The following is an 18,466-nucleotide window of genomic DNA, read 5'->3' as shown; positions in this document are numbered from 1 at the left end:
ATATGCATGGATGAGATCCCCCCTCAGTCTTCTCTTTGAAGAGATTTTTACTGATTGATTGGAAATCTTCAGTGTGAAGCAGAGCTACACCTCTTCCACCCAAAGCATCACCTTATTTCAAGCAGTCTGACAAATCCAAATGTTGTGTCCCAGGGTGGAAGAGGAGGGTCACTCCTCTGTGGGCTGTGACAGGTGAGGGGCTCAGACTAAGAGAGACAGTTTTCCAGTCAGAAACCCAACAGCTGGCTGAATTACCTGTCTGAAAAGAGCCTTGACTGACTGTAATAAAGAAGATAACAGATGTGGCAGGCATCATTCAAGACTTATTTTTGTGGCTAAACTGGAATTTGGCTCCAAATGTACAAATATTTTAGTCACCTGCAGGGTGAAGGCTGAAGACCTGCATGTTAGAACCTTGTGCATCTGCTGCTTCACATTTGACCTTGAGAGGAGTCTCAGCTTCCAGGATGCTGAGGTTCAATCCCAAACAACCTCTTTCAGCCCTGGTGTGCCAAAGGGAAACTTCCCAAGCCTCACTTCCAGAGTCACCAGGCATAATGGTACTGCAGGTATATTTTGAATGTAGCAGTAGGTTGCAATAGTATCACAGGGCTGCATGCATATTTATAGGACATGGACCTGCTGGAGGGAGCCCAGAGGAGGCCACCAAAATGATTAGAGGGATGGAGCTCCTCTCTTCCAAGGAGAGACTGAGAGAATTGGGATTGTTCAGCCTGGAAAAGGTTTCAGAGTGACCTAATTGTGGCCTTCCAGTACCTGAAGGGAATCTGTAAGAAAGATGGAGAGAGACTATTCACAAGGGCACGCAGTGACAGCACAAGAGGGAATGACTTCAAACTTAAAGAGAGTAGGTTCAGGTTAAATATTTGGAGCAAATTCCTTACTGTGAGGGTGGTGAGGCACTGGAACAGGTTGCCTCGAGAGGTTGTGGCTGCCCCATCCATGGAAGTGTTCAAGACCAGGTTGGATGGGGCTCTGAGCAACCGGGTGTGCAGAAGGCGTCCCTGCACATGACAGGGGGCTTGGAACAAGATAATATTTATGGTCCCTTCCAACCCAAACCATTCTATAATCCTGTGATTACATATAGGTTCTTTATTATTACTTGTGTTGCTGCCTGTGCCCAGCTGGTGGACCCAGAGGGCTGCTGTCCCCACGCCGGGGTGGCCTCAGCCCTTGAGGGTTGGTCGGCAGCAGCCTCCCCACTCCATCACACCCTGGAAAACACGGGCAGGGAAACCGTCCTTGCACGGGGGAAGGCGGGTCAGCGTCCCACCGCCGGCACTAGTGCGAAGGGTGGGCGTTCACAGCGATCAGGGATAAACGTCCCCCGCAGCGCCTGCAGCCGCACTTTTCCTACTGCCAGCGGGACTGTCCCTGTCGGTGTCCCCGGCATACGGGGCTGGGAGTGCCTCTGTAGCTGGGGACAGCGGGACCCGGCACCCCCGCCGGGCGTCACCGGGGGCCACCAGGGCCAGGTGCTGTCGCCGGGGCGGGGCGGTGGTCGCAGCCGCGCTGCGGGGACGCTCATTCGGGGAGCGACCCCGGCGGGAGGACGGGATGGGACGGGGTGGGCAGGAGACCCCCAACGACACCCCCCCACACACACACACCCCTCACCCCATCCCACCCCATCCCTCCCTCCCTCCGCCCTGACGTCACCGCCCCCCCGGGTCTCCCGGGCGACGGCTCCATCAGCGCCCGCGTCAGCGCCGCCCGTTCCCTGGCAACGTCCCGGTGCCTTCGCTCCCCTTCAGCCCCGCGCCCGGGACCGCGTCCTTCTGGCGTCAAAGTGACGTCAATGGGCCCGTCTCGGCTTTCGGCGGTGGGCGGGGGGAAGGAGGCGGGCGGGGAGGGAGGGAAGGCGGGGTGTGCGTGGATGGAGGAGGGCGCCGGGAAAGGGCGGGGGGCCGGGACATCCCGCGTGGTCCCGCCTGCCCCCCGGTGCGCGCACACACACACACACACACACACACTCACACAAACACTCACTCACACCCGCCCGCACACGCACCCCGCTCCCGCAACACACCCTGCGCCGCACACAGCGCAGCGCATCGCATCGCATCGCCCCGCGCACCGCACCGCACCGCCAGGTACGGCCGCCCCGGCGGGCAAGAGCGGCAGCGCCGGCGGCTCGGACGGGGCTCCCGGGGCGGGGAGAGCCCGCCTGAGCCGTGCCGTGCTCCGTGCAGGTGCGAGCGGCCCGGGGCAGCGCGGATGCTCCCGTCCTAAAGGCGCGGCGAGCGCTGCCCGCGCCCCCCGCGCTGAGCCATGGTGATCATGTCGGAGTACGGCTCGGCGCCCGCGGCCGCGCAGCGGCCCCTGCGAGTCGGCTTCTACGACATCGAGAGGACCCTGGGGAAAGGCAACTTCGCCGTGGTCAAGCTGGCCCGGCACAGGGTGACCAAGACGCAGGTGGGTGCGCCGGGGATGGCGGTGGGAGCGAGGCGGCTCCGCGGAGCTGCGGAACCCGCGGCTGATCTGATGCGGCGCCCTGCTCCTCGGAGCTTCAAGTTTTCCCGCTGCGTGTAAAATTAAAACCGAGCAAGGATATATGTAAAAAAATCCCACCAACCCCAAACTACCCCGTTTCTGAGTGTTGCGGTACCTTCATTGAATCACACTCAGTTTGCTGAGAAGCCCGACACATTAAGGGTCTTCGGAAGACTTTTTGTGGGTTTAGTGTTTTTTTTTCTCTTTCAAGAACAAAGAACTTGGGGTGTTATTCGCAGAAATAATTTATTAATGGGTAGTGCAGACGTTTCTATATTTCTACTGCATGTCAAAATCCTATCAGTCACCACAGTAGGAAATAGTCTGTTAGAGGAATCTGTTTTTTCCTTGCATGGGACGGATTAAAAGATTTGCAGAATCCTGTCCAGTGCTAATTTCTGCAGTTTTGTTCACTACCTTATGTGTAATCCTTTGACGTAGAAAAGAAAACCGAAAACGTTCTGTATTGGGAGTTCTGTGTGGTTCAGGAAAACAGAATCAGCTTTGTCAAGTCAGTACTTTAAAAGCTACTTTAAAAGCTTCTTGGATTTTGTGAGAAGTGTTTCTGTGCAGGGGGTGTCTTTTTGGTTTTTTTTAAGGTATCTGGACAGTGAGAGTACCAATTTTGTAATACCTGGGGTTGTTTTTAAATCTGCAGGTTGCAATAAAAATAATAGACAAAACAAGGTTAGACCCAAGCAATCTGGAGAAGATTTATAGAGAAGTTCAGATAATGAAGCTTTTGAATCATCCCCACATTATCAAGCTATATCAGGTAAGAGTTCACCTTTGGAGTGCAGCACGCAGATGAAGTATGCTTGTTCTCCTCTCTTGCACATGATTTTACATCTAATATTTGCAGAGAGAACGGATATTGAAATATTTTTCTAAAACCATTTGAAATAAATGGAGAATTTTAAAAGTCTTCATTCTTTGAACAAGACCCTGGTACCTTAGACAGCTTTTTGACAAAATGCACTGTAAAATTTACAGTTAAAACCAGGCTGATGTTTGTTTTGGATCGAGGAGCAGGCTATCTGAACTTCTGTGATTTAACTTGCCTTTCCTATCTCCTCTGCTTTTCCAGTTTAGAAGACTGGAACTTCCTACGTGCTTTTGATAAGAGAAAGGCTTAAACTCCTGTAGGGTTGTGGAGAAAGAAGCATAAAAGTTGAGTTTGCCTTAAGCAGAAGGGATTTAAATTAACAACAATTAAACCTAATTAATCTAAGTAGAAAATATAAGTGGAATTCTAATATAAGGAATAAATTAGTAAAAAAAATAAAAGGTGGTAAATGTTGGTATCTTAGAATATACTTAAAAACGGCCTGTTTGGTTATTCTGTTCCACTTTGTGTAGTTTTGAAAGTGAATTTTAAATATCTTTGACCTTGTAGAGTTTCATAACATGAATTTTGTTGTAGATCTGTTCAGTGTCTGCACTCGTGGGTAGTTTTAACCATAGGAACAAATTATTGTGTTGAGCAGAAAGCAGGATCACAAGGATCACGAGGACTGCTTTGCGAATTCTAAATATTCGATCTAATTAGCCTTTGGTATAAGTTCCTCTTAATCATCTTAAAGAATGCTGTGTGGATTTAAGAAGAAGATGATAGAACAGTTTGGGTTGGAAGGGACCTTTAAAGGTCATCCAGTCCAAGCCCCTGCTGTGAGCAGGGATGAGGTATCAGCTTGTCTGGACCTGTCTGGAAGGGCAGGGTGGAGAGAGGGGGAGATGGATGAAGCAGCAGGTCTGAAAGTCCGTGTGGAGTAGCAAATACTCTTATCAGCTGTGATCTCACTGTTGGGTTTGTTAGCTTAAAAAGAAATTAAAAAGAAAAAGAAGTTTAATTAACGTGTAAGGCTGAAGAGCCAGTAAAGGCAGGTGCTTAGGCAAGGCATTATTTTTGAAGACCTTGACACACACGAAGTGTTTGTATTTATAGTATTAGCCATCACAACAAAAATGGTTCTGTGTTAACAGCTGACGTCATGGCGGCCCATGGGGCAGCATAGGATACACAGAAACATTCTAACAGTTCGGTTGATTTCATTTCAGTGGAATGATGTGGGTGAAAATACTATTTCGAAGCGTTTAGAAAAGCAGGTTAAATTCCATCTAGTTGAACCACTTCACTTGATGGAGCAAATGACGTTGGTAGTGGACCATAATTTCTTTTCAGTGAAGTTTTCTTTTCTTTGTTGTTGTAACTGATGCTTTACCTGTTTGGTGGAGGCTGAGAAGCAGGGATGGAATTAGATGACATACCAAAGTAGGGTGTGTGTTCTTGTATTATTTCATCATTGTTTTAGTTTCAGCACCGCGTCTTAATTTCATCCAGCTGGCAACTTTCCCAGAACACTTTCCTTCAGTTTTTTAAAACTGGGAACCTCTCTTCCTTTGCTCCCTGTTTGTTTATTTTCATTTCGTGTCTGTGTGTACTTGTAGTGAGGGGAGGACAAGAGTCTTTGAAAAAGGTTACATGTTAGGAGCCTGGAAATTACAGCCTTTGAAGTAGTATTGACCCTTTTTTTTTTTTTTTTTAATTTTGATTGTTAACCTTTTGTGAGCCTCCTGCTTCCAAATCAAAGCATCTGCTCCTTAAGAGGGAAATGTTTCCGGGGAAATGTGGGTTTGTTTTTTTTTTTAAATCTGAAACGCAGTGTTTGAAAGGTGTGCTGTGGTAACCGAAGATGAATTTGGAAGTGCTCAGCATTTCTCATTCATCATTAAGGTTTTGGTTCTTCTTTTGTTTTTTTTTTTTTTTTTTTTAACTCCAAAGGAGAAAATTGTGAAATATCAAAGCAAGCTGATACTAGATTGATAGGTGAACTCTGGCTGATACATTGACAGTTGTTGATGTGCATCAAGCCCTGCTGTTACACAAACAGCAGCCTGTTGTCACTTGCACAGGAGGCTGGACCTGTCCCAGCCAACTCCAAGCGGGAGCGGGGGATTTGATATTCCTTCTTGATTTGTCCAAGTTGCAGCTATTTCTGCTGATCTGAGCCCCCCCACTAGCCTTGAAACAAAGACAACTCTAGATGAACTTTAGGTGTTCTTTGCATGTTCAGCATACCACAAGTGAACTGTAAAACTGTATGTGCACGTTTCAGCAAAAGAGGAGTTCAGGGAAGTGTGCGAAATTATCGAAATGCTCATCTATTGTCGCATGGAGATGGGGTGGCGTGGTAATGGTGAGAAGAACAATGGCCCGGGAAGCCATTGTATAGTGTAGGCACATAAGGATTGATTTGTTATCTTTTTCATTATCAGTGTGCTTGGAGAGAACACTGTGGTGCAAAATTAGCTGCCTTTACTGCCAGCTGCCGCGGCAAATAAAAAATTGAACTGATATGTGTGAGAATACATGTAGAAAAATGAATGAAATTGCAGACCTCTGCTGTTTTTTAAATCATGTCCTTTTTTGTCTTCGCAGGTTATGGAGACAAAGGATATGCTGTACATTGTTACTGAGTTTGCAAAGAATGGAGAAATGTTTGGTAAGTCCTCACTGCTGGATCTAGCACCTCTTTAGATTTAGAAATCTTGGTTTTATTGTTGTAATTCCTGAGTTGTAGGTATATTCTGATTAAAAATCCAGGGTTGGCATTATCAGCTGTCAAACAGAGAGCGCAGCACCTGCAGGATGATGAAAAATTTCCTCTAGGCGTTTCTAAATCCTGTGCCTCTCTGGTTTTGTCTCGCAGATCATCTGACCTCCAATGGGCACTTGAGTGAAAGTGAAGCACGGAAAAAGTTCTGGCAGATTCTTTCAGCAGTGGAATATTGTCACAGCCACCACATAGTGCACAGGGATCTCAAGACAGAGAACCTTCTGCTAGATGCTAACATGAATATCAAGTTAGCAGGTAATAAGAAATATGAGGTTACTCTATAAACAACACTAGGCATGTACTCAAATTCAGTATCCCTAGGGTGATCCCATAATGCTAAGTGAATATATTAATCCTATATAGTATTTATGCTAAGTGAAAATAAGACAAAGGTTACTGATATTTCTCAGAACATAATTTCCAAAGAGAAGAAAATAGCTTGAATGAACGAATGAGAACAAAACAACACATCTGTTCCTTTCTCTACATCGTTTGCTACTTCTGAAATATTAGTATGTGGTTGAGTGTTGTCCTACCCCAGACTTTTACCTTCGTTTCAGACTTTGGCTTTGGAAACTTCTACAAGTCGGGAGAGCCCCTCTCCACTTGGTGTGGAAGCCCACCCTACGCAGCTCCAGAAGTTTTTGAAGGCAAAGAATATGAAGGACCTCACCTTGATATATGGGTGAGCTTGCTGTTCATCAGAAACCTCATTTCACACTGCGTGAGGGTCTGTGGGCTTTCAAAGTCACTGTTTTTCCTGGAGTCACTCATATGCTGTGTTCTTTTCTGTTGACAGAGCCTTGGGGTGGTACTGTATGTCCTTGTCTGCGGTTCTCTGCCTTTTGATGGGCCCAATTTGCCAACTCTGAGGCAGAGAGTGCTGGAGGGGCGGTTCCGCATCCCATACTTCATGTCCGAAGGTACTTTTTTCCAGACTCTTAATGTTAGAACAGGTCTTACAAATAAAAGAATAGCTGTCCTGTTTGCAGCTGGGAATCACTTTATCTATCCAGTAATTTCTGTGGGGCAGCACTTTGAGCTGTGTGGCTGGTTTCACACATTTTCTTTTCTGGGATCTGCTTTATGGTGCATCTAAAAGGCTGGTGTTTCCTTTCTTAGAGTATCCCTGTGGATTACAAAAATACCTGACATCCTAGCTGGAGAAATAATCACTCACAAAAGAGAGAAAACAGGATTTTAATGAGGCTAGCCTGCAGTGCTGAGATGGGTGTAGTTCTAAGATATTTTAACTATGCAGAGGGGTGTATTCCAGTGTGACTGTGCTGCCAAGGGGAGCAGAAATAGTGGGACTTAACACTGTTTCTTGAGAAGTCCCAACAGTCTGATGAGAAAAAGGAACTGAAGGGTATATTATCACCTCTCTCTGATTTGGACTCAAAACAAGTGAACGCGCCTCTGTCTTCACGTGAAAATTATCTTACAAAGTCTGACCTTTATCATTCATAGCCCTGAACAGCTTTGATTTCCTGGTTATAAATGAATAAGCAGTATATATGGATCAGGAAGTTGTATGTGGGGGGGTTCTGTACTAAATTCCCACCTATTTTATGTGGATGTAGCAACATTAAACCTGCATCCTCTCAAAACTAGCTCTTGTGCAAGGTGCAAGGCCACCTGAAACCTGCCAATACCCAGTGCAGCCTCATTTCCTGTAGCGATATGTTGCTTTTGTGGTATATGTGGGGACATCTCTTGTGCTGTTTGGAATATCTGACGGTCAGATCAGGCACCAGCTGCTCAGAAGCCTTTAATTCGTGTTCTCACAGACATCACGCACTGTTGCTGGGAAGGGTTCTTAGCAGTGACCTGGGGCTGGGCTGTTGTTTTTACGCCTCGCTCATGAGTTTTGTCTTTGTCATCCAGACTGTGAAACACTAATCCGACGGATGTTGGTTGTGGACCCAACCAAGCGGATAACCATTTCCCAGATAAAGCAGCACAAGTGGATGCAGGCTGACCCATCCCTTCAGCAGCAGCAGTCCTTGTCCTTCTCCATGCAAAACTACAACTCCAACCTGGGTGACTACAACGAGCAGGTCCTTGGGATCATGCAAACGCTTGGCATCGACAGGCAGAGGACTGTGGAGGTGAGAAGTGCTTGCCTTGTAGATACACCTTCAGTGGCCACCAGAATTCCAGTGGTGCAGTCATATGTGTGTCATGCAGTGACTGGCCTCGGTCCGGTGTCACAGCACGGTAAAATCTTCGCTGCCCTTCTGGAGTTTTGCTTGATTTCTGATTGTGCTGTTACGAGGCCTAAGTGATGAGTTTTTGTCTGCTCGTGTCCTGAGTGACCTGCAACTCAAAAGGGTCCTTTCAATGTCTCCCAGTCTCTGCAGAACAGCAGCTACAACCATTTTGCCGCGATTTACTACCTGCTCTTGGAGCGCCTCAAGGAGTACCGGAGCAGCCAGTTGTCCAGTCGTCCGGCAACCGGCCGCCAGCAACGGCCCAGGAGCTCCGAGATCAGCAATGCTGAGGTGAGGAAAGGCACTGGCACAAAGATGTGTCCTTTGGATCTGTTTTTTTCTGTTGCTTGCAATGGGAAAATAGAAGTTTGTCACTGTCAGGCTTCTTGAAAAAAACAGTTCTGATATTGGTGCCATCTGATAGGACACAGCCTGCTGTTCTTCAGCAGGAGGCTGATTGAATACTTATGACCTGTTTCCTAAGAAGCGACCGTGGGTCATGGTCCAAAGAATGGTCTGCCTCCAGTGCAGGTCAATAATGAGCCAGAAGACTTGACTTCTCGTTTTTTGTCCTCTTGGGCATGGCTCGGTAACAGTTCTTTGTTACGTACCCTGTGGGATCCTCAGAATTACTCCATGAGTCAGTTCGTGTGTTTCTCTGACATTCTTTTTCTTCTCCTCACTCCCACCCCCTTTGAAGTGTGGTCTGGGTGCCTTTTCAAATTGCACTTCCAGTTAAATTGCCTAACTAAGCAGAAGGAGTTCTGTGTTTGTGTTGGCATTGATGGATTAGCTTTGGTAATTTTCATAGAAAGTACAAAGAAAAAGCTTGCAGGGGAGGTGGCTCTGAAATTCTTGGAGTCTCAAAAGTCACGTGGAACCGCAGTGTATGTGATGGCTTCTGTGCATCACTCTCTTTCTCCAGATGCCTCAGGACAGTCTCTCTAGCGAAACCCTGCGATCATCTCTGCTTTACCAGCAACCTCAGAGCCTGATTCAGCCATCCTTGCAGGCAGAAATGGACTGTGATATAAGCAATCCATTACAGGTTGGTGTTCTCAGCTAAACTGTGTGTTACTTCCCCACCCTCCCTCCCCCCCCACGCTGTTCCGCTAATCCAAAAGAATGGGGGTTGTGACTGTTGTTCTCTCCCTCCAATCTTTTGTTTGGCATTTGGGCCCGGTGTCATTGTAGCCTCTCAAACAATACTCCTATTGAAGGCACGAAGGACTGCCGAGGGTGTTAAAAGGTAGTGCAGAAACAAGGAAAACACCCTAAAGTCTGTGATCTGACGTGTTTTTCAGCCTGTGTTCTTCCCTGTGGATACCAACTTCAACGGGCTCTTCCGGAACCGCTCCATCTCCCCCAACAGCCTGCTGGAGACCACCATCAGTGAGGAAGTAAGGCAAGAGAAGGAGCTGGAGGATGAAATCAAGGCTTATGACCACCCCATCCACATCCCTAGCAACACCAGCAGGAGGCACACGCTGGCCGAAGTGACCACCCATTTCTACCAGCATGCCCCTCCATGTAAGTAAGTCTGGCAGAGATGAAGGGTGTCTGTAGGTAGAGGAGGAGAAGAAGAGAGAAGGAGTACCATAGAGGCCAAATGCCCAGGGAGTATGTGCTGATTTTACCTTAACTGGGATAGGAAAGCCCAGAAAAGAGGTCTGTACTCTGCCCTCCGCAGTCCTGTCTTCCCACAGATAAGCATAACCCTTAAAGAAGAGAAGCTGTGCTGTTGTGTTTCATCTAAATCACTTCATCAGGGAGCATTCTCATGAGCAGGACAAAAGCCTTGTCTGCTTGCTCCTGCTGTTGTACCAGGGGAGGAGGGAGTGCCTGAACTTAACAAAAAACTCATCCTGACTGTATTTGGTGCATACCCAGGCCCCGTGAACCAACCAAGCAAGCACAACTGTTCACAAGACAATAATCCTGGTGTTGCCAAAGAGACACTGTGTGCCTGATCCAGCATAGCCTGGTTGGAGGCTGGAGTTGCTGGCAGAGCCCTGCCAGCTGGACAGGAGCCCAAACTAAGGTTATTTGTTGATGACCCCTTGCTGGAGTCAAGCCCTGCAACAACACGAGTTGCTGGACACCTCTCCAGCTCGCAGCTGCTTATTAGTGCCAGTGTAGGTGGGCAGGAGGCTCTGATGTCATGTTTGTTCCTTCCCGTACTCATCTTGGGAATGCTCTTTCTCTCCTTCCTTGCCCTCCATAGGTATAGTCATTTCCTCTTCTGCCAGCCCCACAGAGGGAACTAGTTCAGACAGCTGCCTTACTTCATCTTCAAATGACAGCTCAGTGGCCCTGAGCAGCTGTTTGGCAGGTCAAGTAATGACGGGGAGCCCGGCCACAGTGAGGATGACGTCGCCCTTCCTAACTTCCCAGTCTGACGCTCCGGTGTTACAAGCCCAGGGCTGCATGGGAGGCGCTTCTCTCCTGCCTGTCAGCTTCCAAGAAGGAAGGCGAGCATCTGATACCTCATTAACTCAAGGTAATGCCTTCCTTGCTTCGTTGCTGGGGAATTGCAGCCTTCCAACAGCCTCTAGGACAGGGCAGGATGCAGGAATCCTTGCGTGTCCGTGTCGGTTTGTTGTGCTGAGGCCGGATGTTCTGCCTCTTGTTTTCACGGTCCCTGAGGGAGGGTTGGGTGCCCTGAGGGAGGTGCCTAGAGGAAAGGTTCTCAGATGCTGATTGAGCCTGCCCGTGGAGATATTTCTGCTGCCGTGAGTGGGATGGCAGGCTCCACCTTCCTCCTAAAATACAGAATGCACAACGTCATGATTTCTGTCAGGTTTCTCCTGTGCTGCATGTGTCCATCTGCAACTGTCCCAACCCCTGTTCTGTTACCTAAATCCTGCCCTGACCACGAGGCAGAGGGGTGGATGTGAACTGAAGAGTCTTGGTCTCCTCCAGCCCAGTTCTCACGCACGTGAAGGGCAGCTGCCCTCTCGAAAGGCTGATCTGTAAAGCGTGCTCCTAGGTGAGTGCTGAGGGGGATTAAAGCGCGTTTCTTTTCCTCGTGTCCCACAGGCTTGAAGGCTTTTAGGCAGCAGCTGCGGAAGAACGCTCGAGCCAAGGGGTTCCTCGGCCTGAATAAAATCAAAGGCTTTGCTCGGCAGGTGTGTCAGTCCTCCTCGTCTCGGGCTGCAAGGAGTGGCATGAGCCCCTTCCAACACACACAGCCCAACACCTGCCTGTACAGCAGCAGTGGGAGCAGCAGAGAGGGCAGAAGCCTCCTGGAGGAGGTGCTGCAGCAGCAGAGGTGAGGGAGGAGCTTTCCTGTTTTCCAGGGGTTTACTTTGGTTTGGGGCAAGCGAGGAGGGGTAAAGCCAAAGAGTTTGGGGGTTTGGTCGCTGGGGATTCCTGTCCTCCGTCTTTGCTGGGTGGCAGCAGGTAAAACTGCTTGGCTTCCTTTGTGGCTTCCTGCCCCAGCTACGTACCACAGGACGTGCAACTCCACTCAAAAAAAAATCTCAACGTCCAACTATTTGGAGGTTGCTGAATTCAGAAGCAATTTGGTAGTGGAGGGGGGTGGAAAGCATTGCCTCTCCCCATTGCAAGCTGTGTTTTTCTTTGTTAGTTTTGGGAATGATTTCTTTCCTTCTCTGCCTCCTCCTGTAATTTTCTCATGGCAAGGAAGTGAGACCTTGTAATTTGGAAAAGTTACAGCCCACAAAGGAGGCACAGTTCCAGTGGCCTCAAATGTCATGTGTGGTGGCACCTCTTCATTCCCATAGAAGCAAGATGGAAAATTGAGCTTCCAGTTTATCTGCACACGTTGTCTTTTAGAACATCTATTATTAGCTGGCCAAGTGGTGACTAGATAAACTTTCTGGGGATAGTGGCTCTCTCCAGCATGAGGAAAAGCCAAGTGAAAACAGGTTGGCCTGGCATGGGCAGCTTGATTTGATTAGACTGGCTGGGTAGGGAGAGGTTTGATAGAGAGAAGGAAACAAAGGGGAAAATTATGGTCAGGGTTAGGGGCAAGAAATGAAGGAGAAAGGCATTAAACCATCCTAGCAATGCAAATTAACCTCTTCCACCCCGGCTTTTTTTTTTTTTTTTTTTTTTTTCAGAATGCTCCAGTTCCAGCACCACCAGCTACTCCAGACAGCTTGTCCCCAGACCCCTCAGACACCTGCAGCGAACGGCGTCCCCTCCTCCCCGGAGATCCCGGGCACCTGCAAGGCGTCCAACTCCATCCTGCTGTCGGAGCTGCAGAGGGAGAACTCCTTTGAGCTGGCCTTTGCCGGCAGCAGCCAGCTGCTCCAGCCCCACTTTCTCGGCGTGAGCGTGTCCCCGGTGTCGTCGGCCGCTCACCTGCTGGACACGCGCCTGTACATCAGCGGCAGCGCCTCCCCCGTGGGCGCCGCCTTCTCCCAGCAGCAGAGCTTCCCCGCGCAGTCCCCCGGCTACGACGCCGTCGCTCTGCAGCACGGAGACTGTGAGATGGAGGACCTGACCTCCAGCCGGCTCGGGAAGTTCGTCCTGGTCAAGTGAGAGAGAGGAGCCCTGGCTGCTCCTGTCGGGGAGGACTCGTCGCCGCTGTTCCGTGTGGCTGGCCTGGCGTCGTGTGGACGAGCGTGACTCTCAGAAGCAATAAATTTTTTTTGAAGTATGTGAAGAGGCTGTCTGGCTCGGAAAGCTGGCAACTTTATAGGACTGAAACAAGCAATATGTATGTCTTTTTTTTTTTTTTTTCCTTCTACTATTCTTGCACTGAACAAATACGAATAGGAACTGAAATTTTTTTTTTTTTTTTTTAAAGGAAAAATAATGATGGGGAAGATGGGTGGGGCATTTGTGGGGACAGGGAGGGATGTGGTTGGGGAAGAACTCTTCGGTACTGTACTCAAGTCAGACCAATACAGCTCTGCTGTTATGCAAGATTAGCAGCTGTCAGTAGTGGTGACACAGCAGGGAGAGGCTTTTCAAAGAAGGGACCAGAGCCTCCCTTTTTCACAATATTCATTTATGGGTTTGTGAAGATGATTACCTCTTTTAAAGAAAATAAACAGAAAACCAGTGGCATGCAGCATTATGCATTCATAGGAGACAAAAATGGAAGCATTGCCATTTGTTGTTTTTTTCTTTCCCTCCTGTTAACACTCGTTTTATTTAAAGGAACCAACATCCCCATTCCTCACCTCCCAGATACATACACTTTAAATGAAACCTGTGAACTTCTTGCTTGATACATCAGCTGGAAAAGCTTAACGTGCCCTTCTAATTAGCTCAGAAGCAGTAACTATTGAAACTGTATCCCTTGGTATCAGGATCCAAGTTGCATAATGCCTGGTCTTTTGCAGGGATGTTTGTTTGGGAGTGGCGTGTGTCTACATATACACACGTGCACACGTGCATATATTTTGTTGGTCTGGATAATCTTTAGGAATCTTTTTATAAACTCTTAAGTTTATTCATATTCTTGCAGAGGCACTGAGGAGGGAAGCAGCAGTACCGGTGGGGTGAGGGGAAGGGTTTTCTTTTTCAAAAGCCCCTCCTGGATGTTGCCTACAAAGTTGCCTGAGGGGTATTTCTTAGTGCTGCACATTGTTATTTCAGCTGCTAATTATGTTTTTATGCATTTCATTATCAGGGTCCAAACAGAACTGACTCTTGGGGAAATGTGCAATATTGAGGTTATAATTATATATTGACAAAGACAAAAGGAATAGGCTAGAACAGAAATCTACTCTAACGGAGTACAGCTTTTTCTGAACAAAACTGCATTAAAAAGCGAGTAAAACAGCACAATCTTTGGGTATGTTGGTTTGGTTTTGGCATATTAGCAAAACAAGGTTTTGGATTAGATAGGTGTTTTTTCGTATGGTTTTTAATGCTGTATATGTATATAAATAGGAAGCAGAAAACTATATAACACTAGTTATTTTTTATATTTTGTAATATGCTTATGTTGTGTTTCTGGTATAAACCCCAACTCCCCTTCCAAGGCAGACCATGACTTCGGTTGGTGTCAGTAGAAGTTTTGCTTGGGTATGAAGGGGAGAGCAGGCTGTGCTCCTACAGAAATGAGTCAGGGAGTGCGTGCAAACTTTGGAAGCAGGTGAGCAGACAGTGAGCCAGCTTGGCTGGAAACTGCCATCTGAATGTCAGAAAATAGCTGCATCTAAATGCTTAAAGGACCCATCTCTAGTGTGACACAGGGTGCCTTCAAGTTACCTTGGCTTCATGCAACCTGCAGTATTACGCGTTTGCAAATAATATAGAGACCTTTTTTTTTGTTTTGTTTTGTTGTTTTGTTTGGGGTTTTTCTGTTTTGTTCTGTTTTGTTTTTTCTTAAGAAAAAAGCCAAAGATTGACCAGGTTAATTGGTGGGAGTAGGAAGGGTTGAAGATGTCATGTGGCTCTGTCTGTGGCTCTCCATAAACAACCTCTCTCTGTGTGTTGTGCCCGTGTGTCTGTATTGGTGAATCCTTGGCTTGCCACTGCTGCTCCACGGTCTGGAAGCTTCAAAGTGGGAGAAAATTGGTCGAGTTGAACTCCTGTTAATGGGTGGTGCCTTGCAGCAGAGAAAACACCAAAGTCTCATGCTCATTAGTAGTGTGGGTTTAAAACAAGCAAACAAACAACCCCCCCCAAAAAAAAATACCCCAACCCAAAAAAGAGAGTGCATGGGGATGGCTGGGAGAGGAGGGCAAGAAGAAACCAGCTCGTCACAAAGCAGCAACTTTGCCTTCGGTTTTGCAAGGGGTAGCACACGTACTTAAACCACAGAATGTCCTCTTCAATATGTGTTTCGTTTAATGCCATGGATCTAAAGGCCACAGATTCTTTTGTTTCCTGTCCTGAGCAATGACAAGCACTTTACTTTCATAGTATTTTTTTTTTCTTCTTTTCCAATTGCTGTAGAACCTCTTTGGAATTATTGCTGGAGCAGAAAGAGGTCATTTTAAAAGTCTGGGTTCTTTTTGTAGATATCTCGACAGTGCTGTTCTGCAGACTGCAATGCAATAGGGTATTTAAAGACACTACGTGATTGGTTTAATTGAGATGTATATTTTATTTTTTATCATGAACTGAACAATCATCTTATTTCTTATGTTAAAATGAGAGGTGTACACCAAAACGATTAGTTGATGTGTTTTATTTAATATTTAAATAATAAAAAAAAAAAAAAAAAAGTTTTAAAATCGTTGTCCTGCACGTGGTTCTGTGGAGCGATGCTCACGTTAACTCGCGCCGCTGGGACCAGTTCTTAAAGCCGAGGCCCGTAGGACGTTCCTGACACCTTCTGTTACATCCTGAATGAAGAGGAATGGCGGGCTCACAAATCTGATAATGGGATATTGAGCCTTTCGCTGGTAGGCAATCTGTCTGAATCTAACCCAAGTCTGTGGTAATCGGGTTATAAAAGCCGGCAGTAACAGAGATGGCCGAGCGTGGTTTTAGTCGCTACCAGATGGGCGCTCCCTCCGTGTCACCTTCAGCTGAGAGAGGCCCCAGCCAGATTAAGGCAGTCACTGCAAGAGAGCAGAGGGAGAGAGAGAGGGAGGGAGAGATTCAAGGGGAGGGGAGTGGCTTTTCTCTTGTAAAATATAACTCGAGAATTAAAAAAGAACTACTGAAAAGGCTTTATACTCATCTTGTGCAGTCAGAATGAGGGCGAAGGAAGGGTTTCAACCTGCAAAGGGACCCCCAAAGATTTGCAAGGTTTAGTTTGACTCAGCAAACGCTCAGAAAAAAAAAAAAAAAAAAGTTCCTCCAAACAAACAGTGGTGGGTTTTCTGGGAAAAAAAAATTAAAAAATTGATCCTTATTCTGAAGTTTTTATTTCCAAATCACCTACCACATTTTGAAGGAAGGGAGAGTGATGGAAAGGAAAAATCCAAAAAGCTAAATAAAACCTGGGGGTGTGGGTGGGCCAGAAACAGAAGTAATATTTACTTATTTTGCTTTCTGAAGGAGTTGTTTGCTGAGATAGAATTTGTAGAGCTGTCTGTGCATTTGTCATGACTCTTGAACTGGTAGAAAAGTGTCATGCAGGGTTTTGTTTTCAATGTGACCATCCAAAGTTAGGAATTTTGCAACTCTTAAAATATAATGGAGATATTCTGAATTATCTTTTATTAGGCTTTAGGATGACCTTGTTTAAGGATAACCTCAACTTCTGTTCTCAGCTCGGTTCTCAGGACATTATATTTTAAACTCCAGTAATTCTGAGAAATTTGAGAAAGTTGCTTCTTAGTGGGTGCAGCTCCATCAGCTTTCATTGACATCACTGACCCTTGGGTATAGAGGGATCCTGACAGCATCATGATTTCTGTGAAATGTTAGGAAAAACAAGGACAAAGAAGCCCTGAGATTTTGGACTCTGTTTCCATGTGTACAGTGTTTCACTCTCAGTGCTTTAGTCACTGTCTTCCTGCCTTTCCTCTCAAATCTGTCTCTGCTCCCATTTACAGCATTTGTTTTTGTCTTTAACATCTCTCAAGATGCTGTTTTTCTTGGCTTCATTTCTCACATTACAACTTGGTACCTAGTTCCTTTCCTTTCTTTCCCAGCCCGGGATCGGTGTTTTTTCCCTGCCCTTCAGATGGAACAGATGCCGGCAAGTTTAGCACAACCCCAGAAGTGAATAATCAAAACTTGTTGGGTTTGTGTTTTTGTTTTGTTTTTTTTTTTCCTAAAAAAAAAGGAAAAGCTTAGAGCTGGCAGAGGATGCCAGACTGGCAGTAATGAAAAACACAGGCTGTTTTTGCGCTGAGAAAGCTAAGCACAGACACTGAGCTGAGCACTCTGGTGCCAGTGTGGTCCAGCCACAGGAGCGAGGGATTCTCACCTGCCCCTCTCCTCCTGCCCTGTGGTAGGTGATGCAAAACTTAACCCCAGATCCACGGCCTTCTCCTTCGCTGTGTCCAGCACAGCAGTCACACCTCAGTGAGGAAGGGAATTCCTCGTGGAAAAGGCCACCCTTGTGTAATCTTGGCCTGTGTCAGCTGGGAAGGAGAAGCAGCAGAAGGGAAGAGCGGTTGAGTGTACGAAATTATGGGGCAGGAGATGGAAAGTGATCGGTGCTTCCTTTTTACTCACCCTGCAGAGTGAGAATTAAGGCACATGCCATGCAATGAGGGGGAATTAATTTAAGACTGATAAAAGGAAATATGTGCCCCAGGAGGACATTACTTCAAATGCGCTTGCTGGCTTATTTCATGACTGCTAACTACTTTTAGTGGTGACAGTTAAATCAATGATAAAGGTAATCCACTGTCATGGTTTATGGATTTAGCAGAGCAGCTGTGGGGGATCAGGAAAGAGCTGGCCTTTGGTACAGGCTGCCAGGGGCATGATAGATTTTTAGGGCAGAAATGCATTTCTCCCAAGGCATCAGATACCAACGCCTGCCAAAGGCAAAACTTTCACATGAGGTGAACGAACGTGATCATTACCTGCAATAAATTCCAATTTCCTAATAAACATGCCATATACAATGTCTTATGCAGTGATAGTGGCCCAGATCAAGGGTCCAGCTAATCAAGCAGCTCATTTCGGCAGCAGACTCTGAGGTAAGGGGTGTAAGGACAGGGCAAGCATAGCACAATTCCTTCGTGGCATTACCAGCTCAGTAGAGAGCAGACTGTGGTTAAGAGAATTTTTGACTGGCATCTGGGTCATTGTGTTTAACAGCTGCAGATGGGTCGAGCCTCCAAGAATTTGGCTAACCCCTTTTGGAATTCTTTTACAATTCTGGCCTTCACAGCATCCTGTGGCAACAAGTGTCATAATTCAATTTTGCATTGTGTGAAAGAAGTGCTTCCTTTTCTTTGCATTAGACATCCAGACTGGGCTGTGCTGCCTTTCCCTTGTGATAGAAGACACGACAAGTAATGATCTCCTGTTCACGCTTCCAGACTGCTCATGAGTTGTCAGGATCTCTCTCACATCCCTCCTCAGCTGAGGTGACCAAGAACTCTGTTGTAGTCAGCCTGCCAGCCTATGGAAACCATTACATGTTCTTGTGCCACCTCTTCCTTATCTTCATGGGTTCTTCTACATTCCCCTTGATGTATGCAGGGCTGCACCCTGTGTTTGAGGCAGGATACCCCAGAAGGAGTCACTTTCTCACTCTCTCATCATTCTCTAGTCAAA

At 46.9% G+C, this 18,466-nt stretch overlaps 1 protein-coding gene across 2 annotated transcripts; it reads left to right on the top strand.

Moving 5' to 3' along the window:
* Nucleotides 1-2,243: 2,243 nt before the first annotated feature.
* On the top strand, nt 2,244-15,297 carry SIK1 (salt inducible kinase 1). 2 transcript variants are annotated; one of them, XM_027877701.1, is made up of 13 exons: nt 2,244-2,439; nt 3,176-3,292; nt 5,957-6,020; nt 6,228-6,389; nt 6,695-6,819; nt 6,934-7,057; nt 8,022-8,245; nt 8,489-8,638; nt 9,273-9,395; nt 9,652-9,877; nt 10,572-10,847; nt 11,387-11,618; nt 12,433-15,297. In XM_027877701.1, exons 1-13 carry the CDS (start codon nt 2,296-2,298, stop codon nt 12,854-12,856), a joined length of 2,391 nt encoding a protein of 796 aa, XP_027733502.1. In that variant the 5' UTR covers nt 2,244-2,295; the 3' UTR covers nt 12,857-15,297. The 2 variants fall into 2 exon arrangements, with proteins under 2 accessions (XP_027733502.1, XP_027733595.1); XM_027877794.1 differs by lacking the exons at nt 2,244-2,439; nt 3,176-3,292 and adding an exon at nt 3,378-4,074.
* The last annotated feature ends 3,169 nt before the right edge of the window (nt 15,298-18,466 follow it).

This window comes from Empidonax traillii, unplaced genomic scaffold (genome assembly GCF_003031625.1).
Source record: "Empidonax traillii isolate 1590-97213 ecotype Southwest subspecies unplaced genomic scaffold, ASM303162v1 scaffold1:size7828297, whole genome shotgun sequence".
In the NCBI taxonomy this organism is placed as follows: domain Eukaryota; kingdom Metazoa; phylum Chordata; class Aves; order Passeriformes; family Tyrannidae; genus Empidonax; species Empidonax traillii.
The sequence above is the reverse complement of the archived record's forward strand: the minus strand, read 5'-3'. Positions and strand labels throughout refer to the sequence as shown.

Excerpts from the sequence above, each read along its gene's own strand:
- SIK1 (XM_027877701.1), top strand. The coding sequence starts at position 2,296 with ATGGTGATCATGTCGGAGTACGGCTCGGCGCCCGCGGCCGCGCAGCGG. Across the intron at positions 3,293-5,956 it reads ACATTATCAAGCTATATCAG|GTTATGGAGACAAAGGATAT; the intron begins GTAAGAGTTCAC and ends TTGTCTTCGCAG. Across the intron at positions 9,396-9,651 it reads ATATAAGCAATCCATTACAG|CCTGTGTTCTTCCCTGTGGA; the intron begins GTTGGTGTTCTC and ends CGTGTTTTTCAG.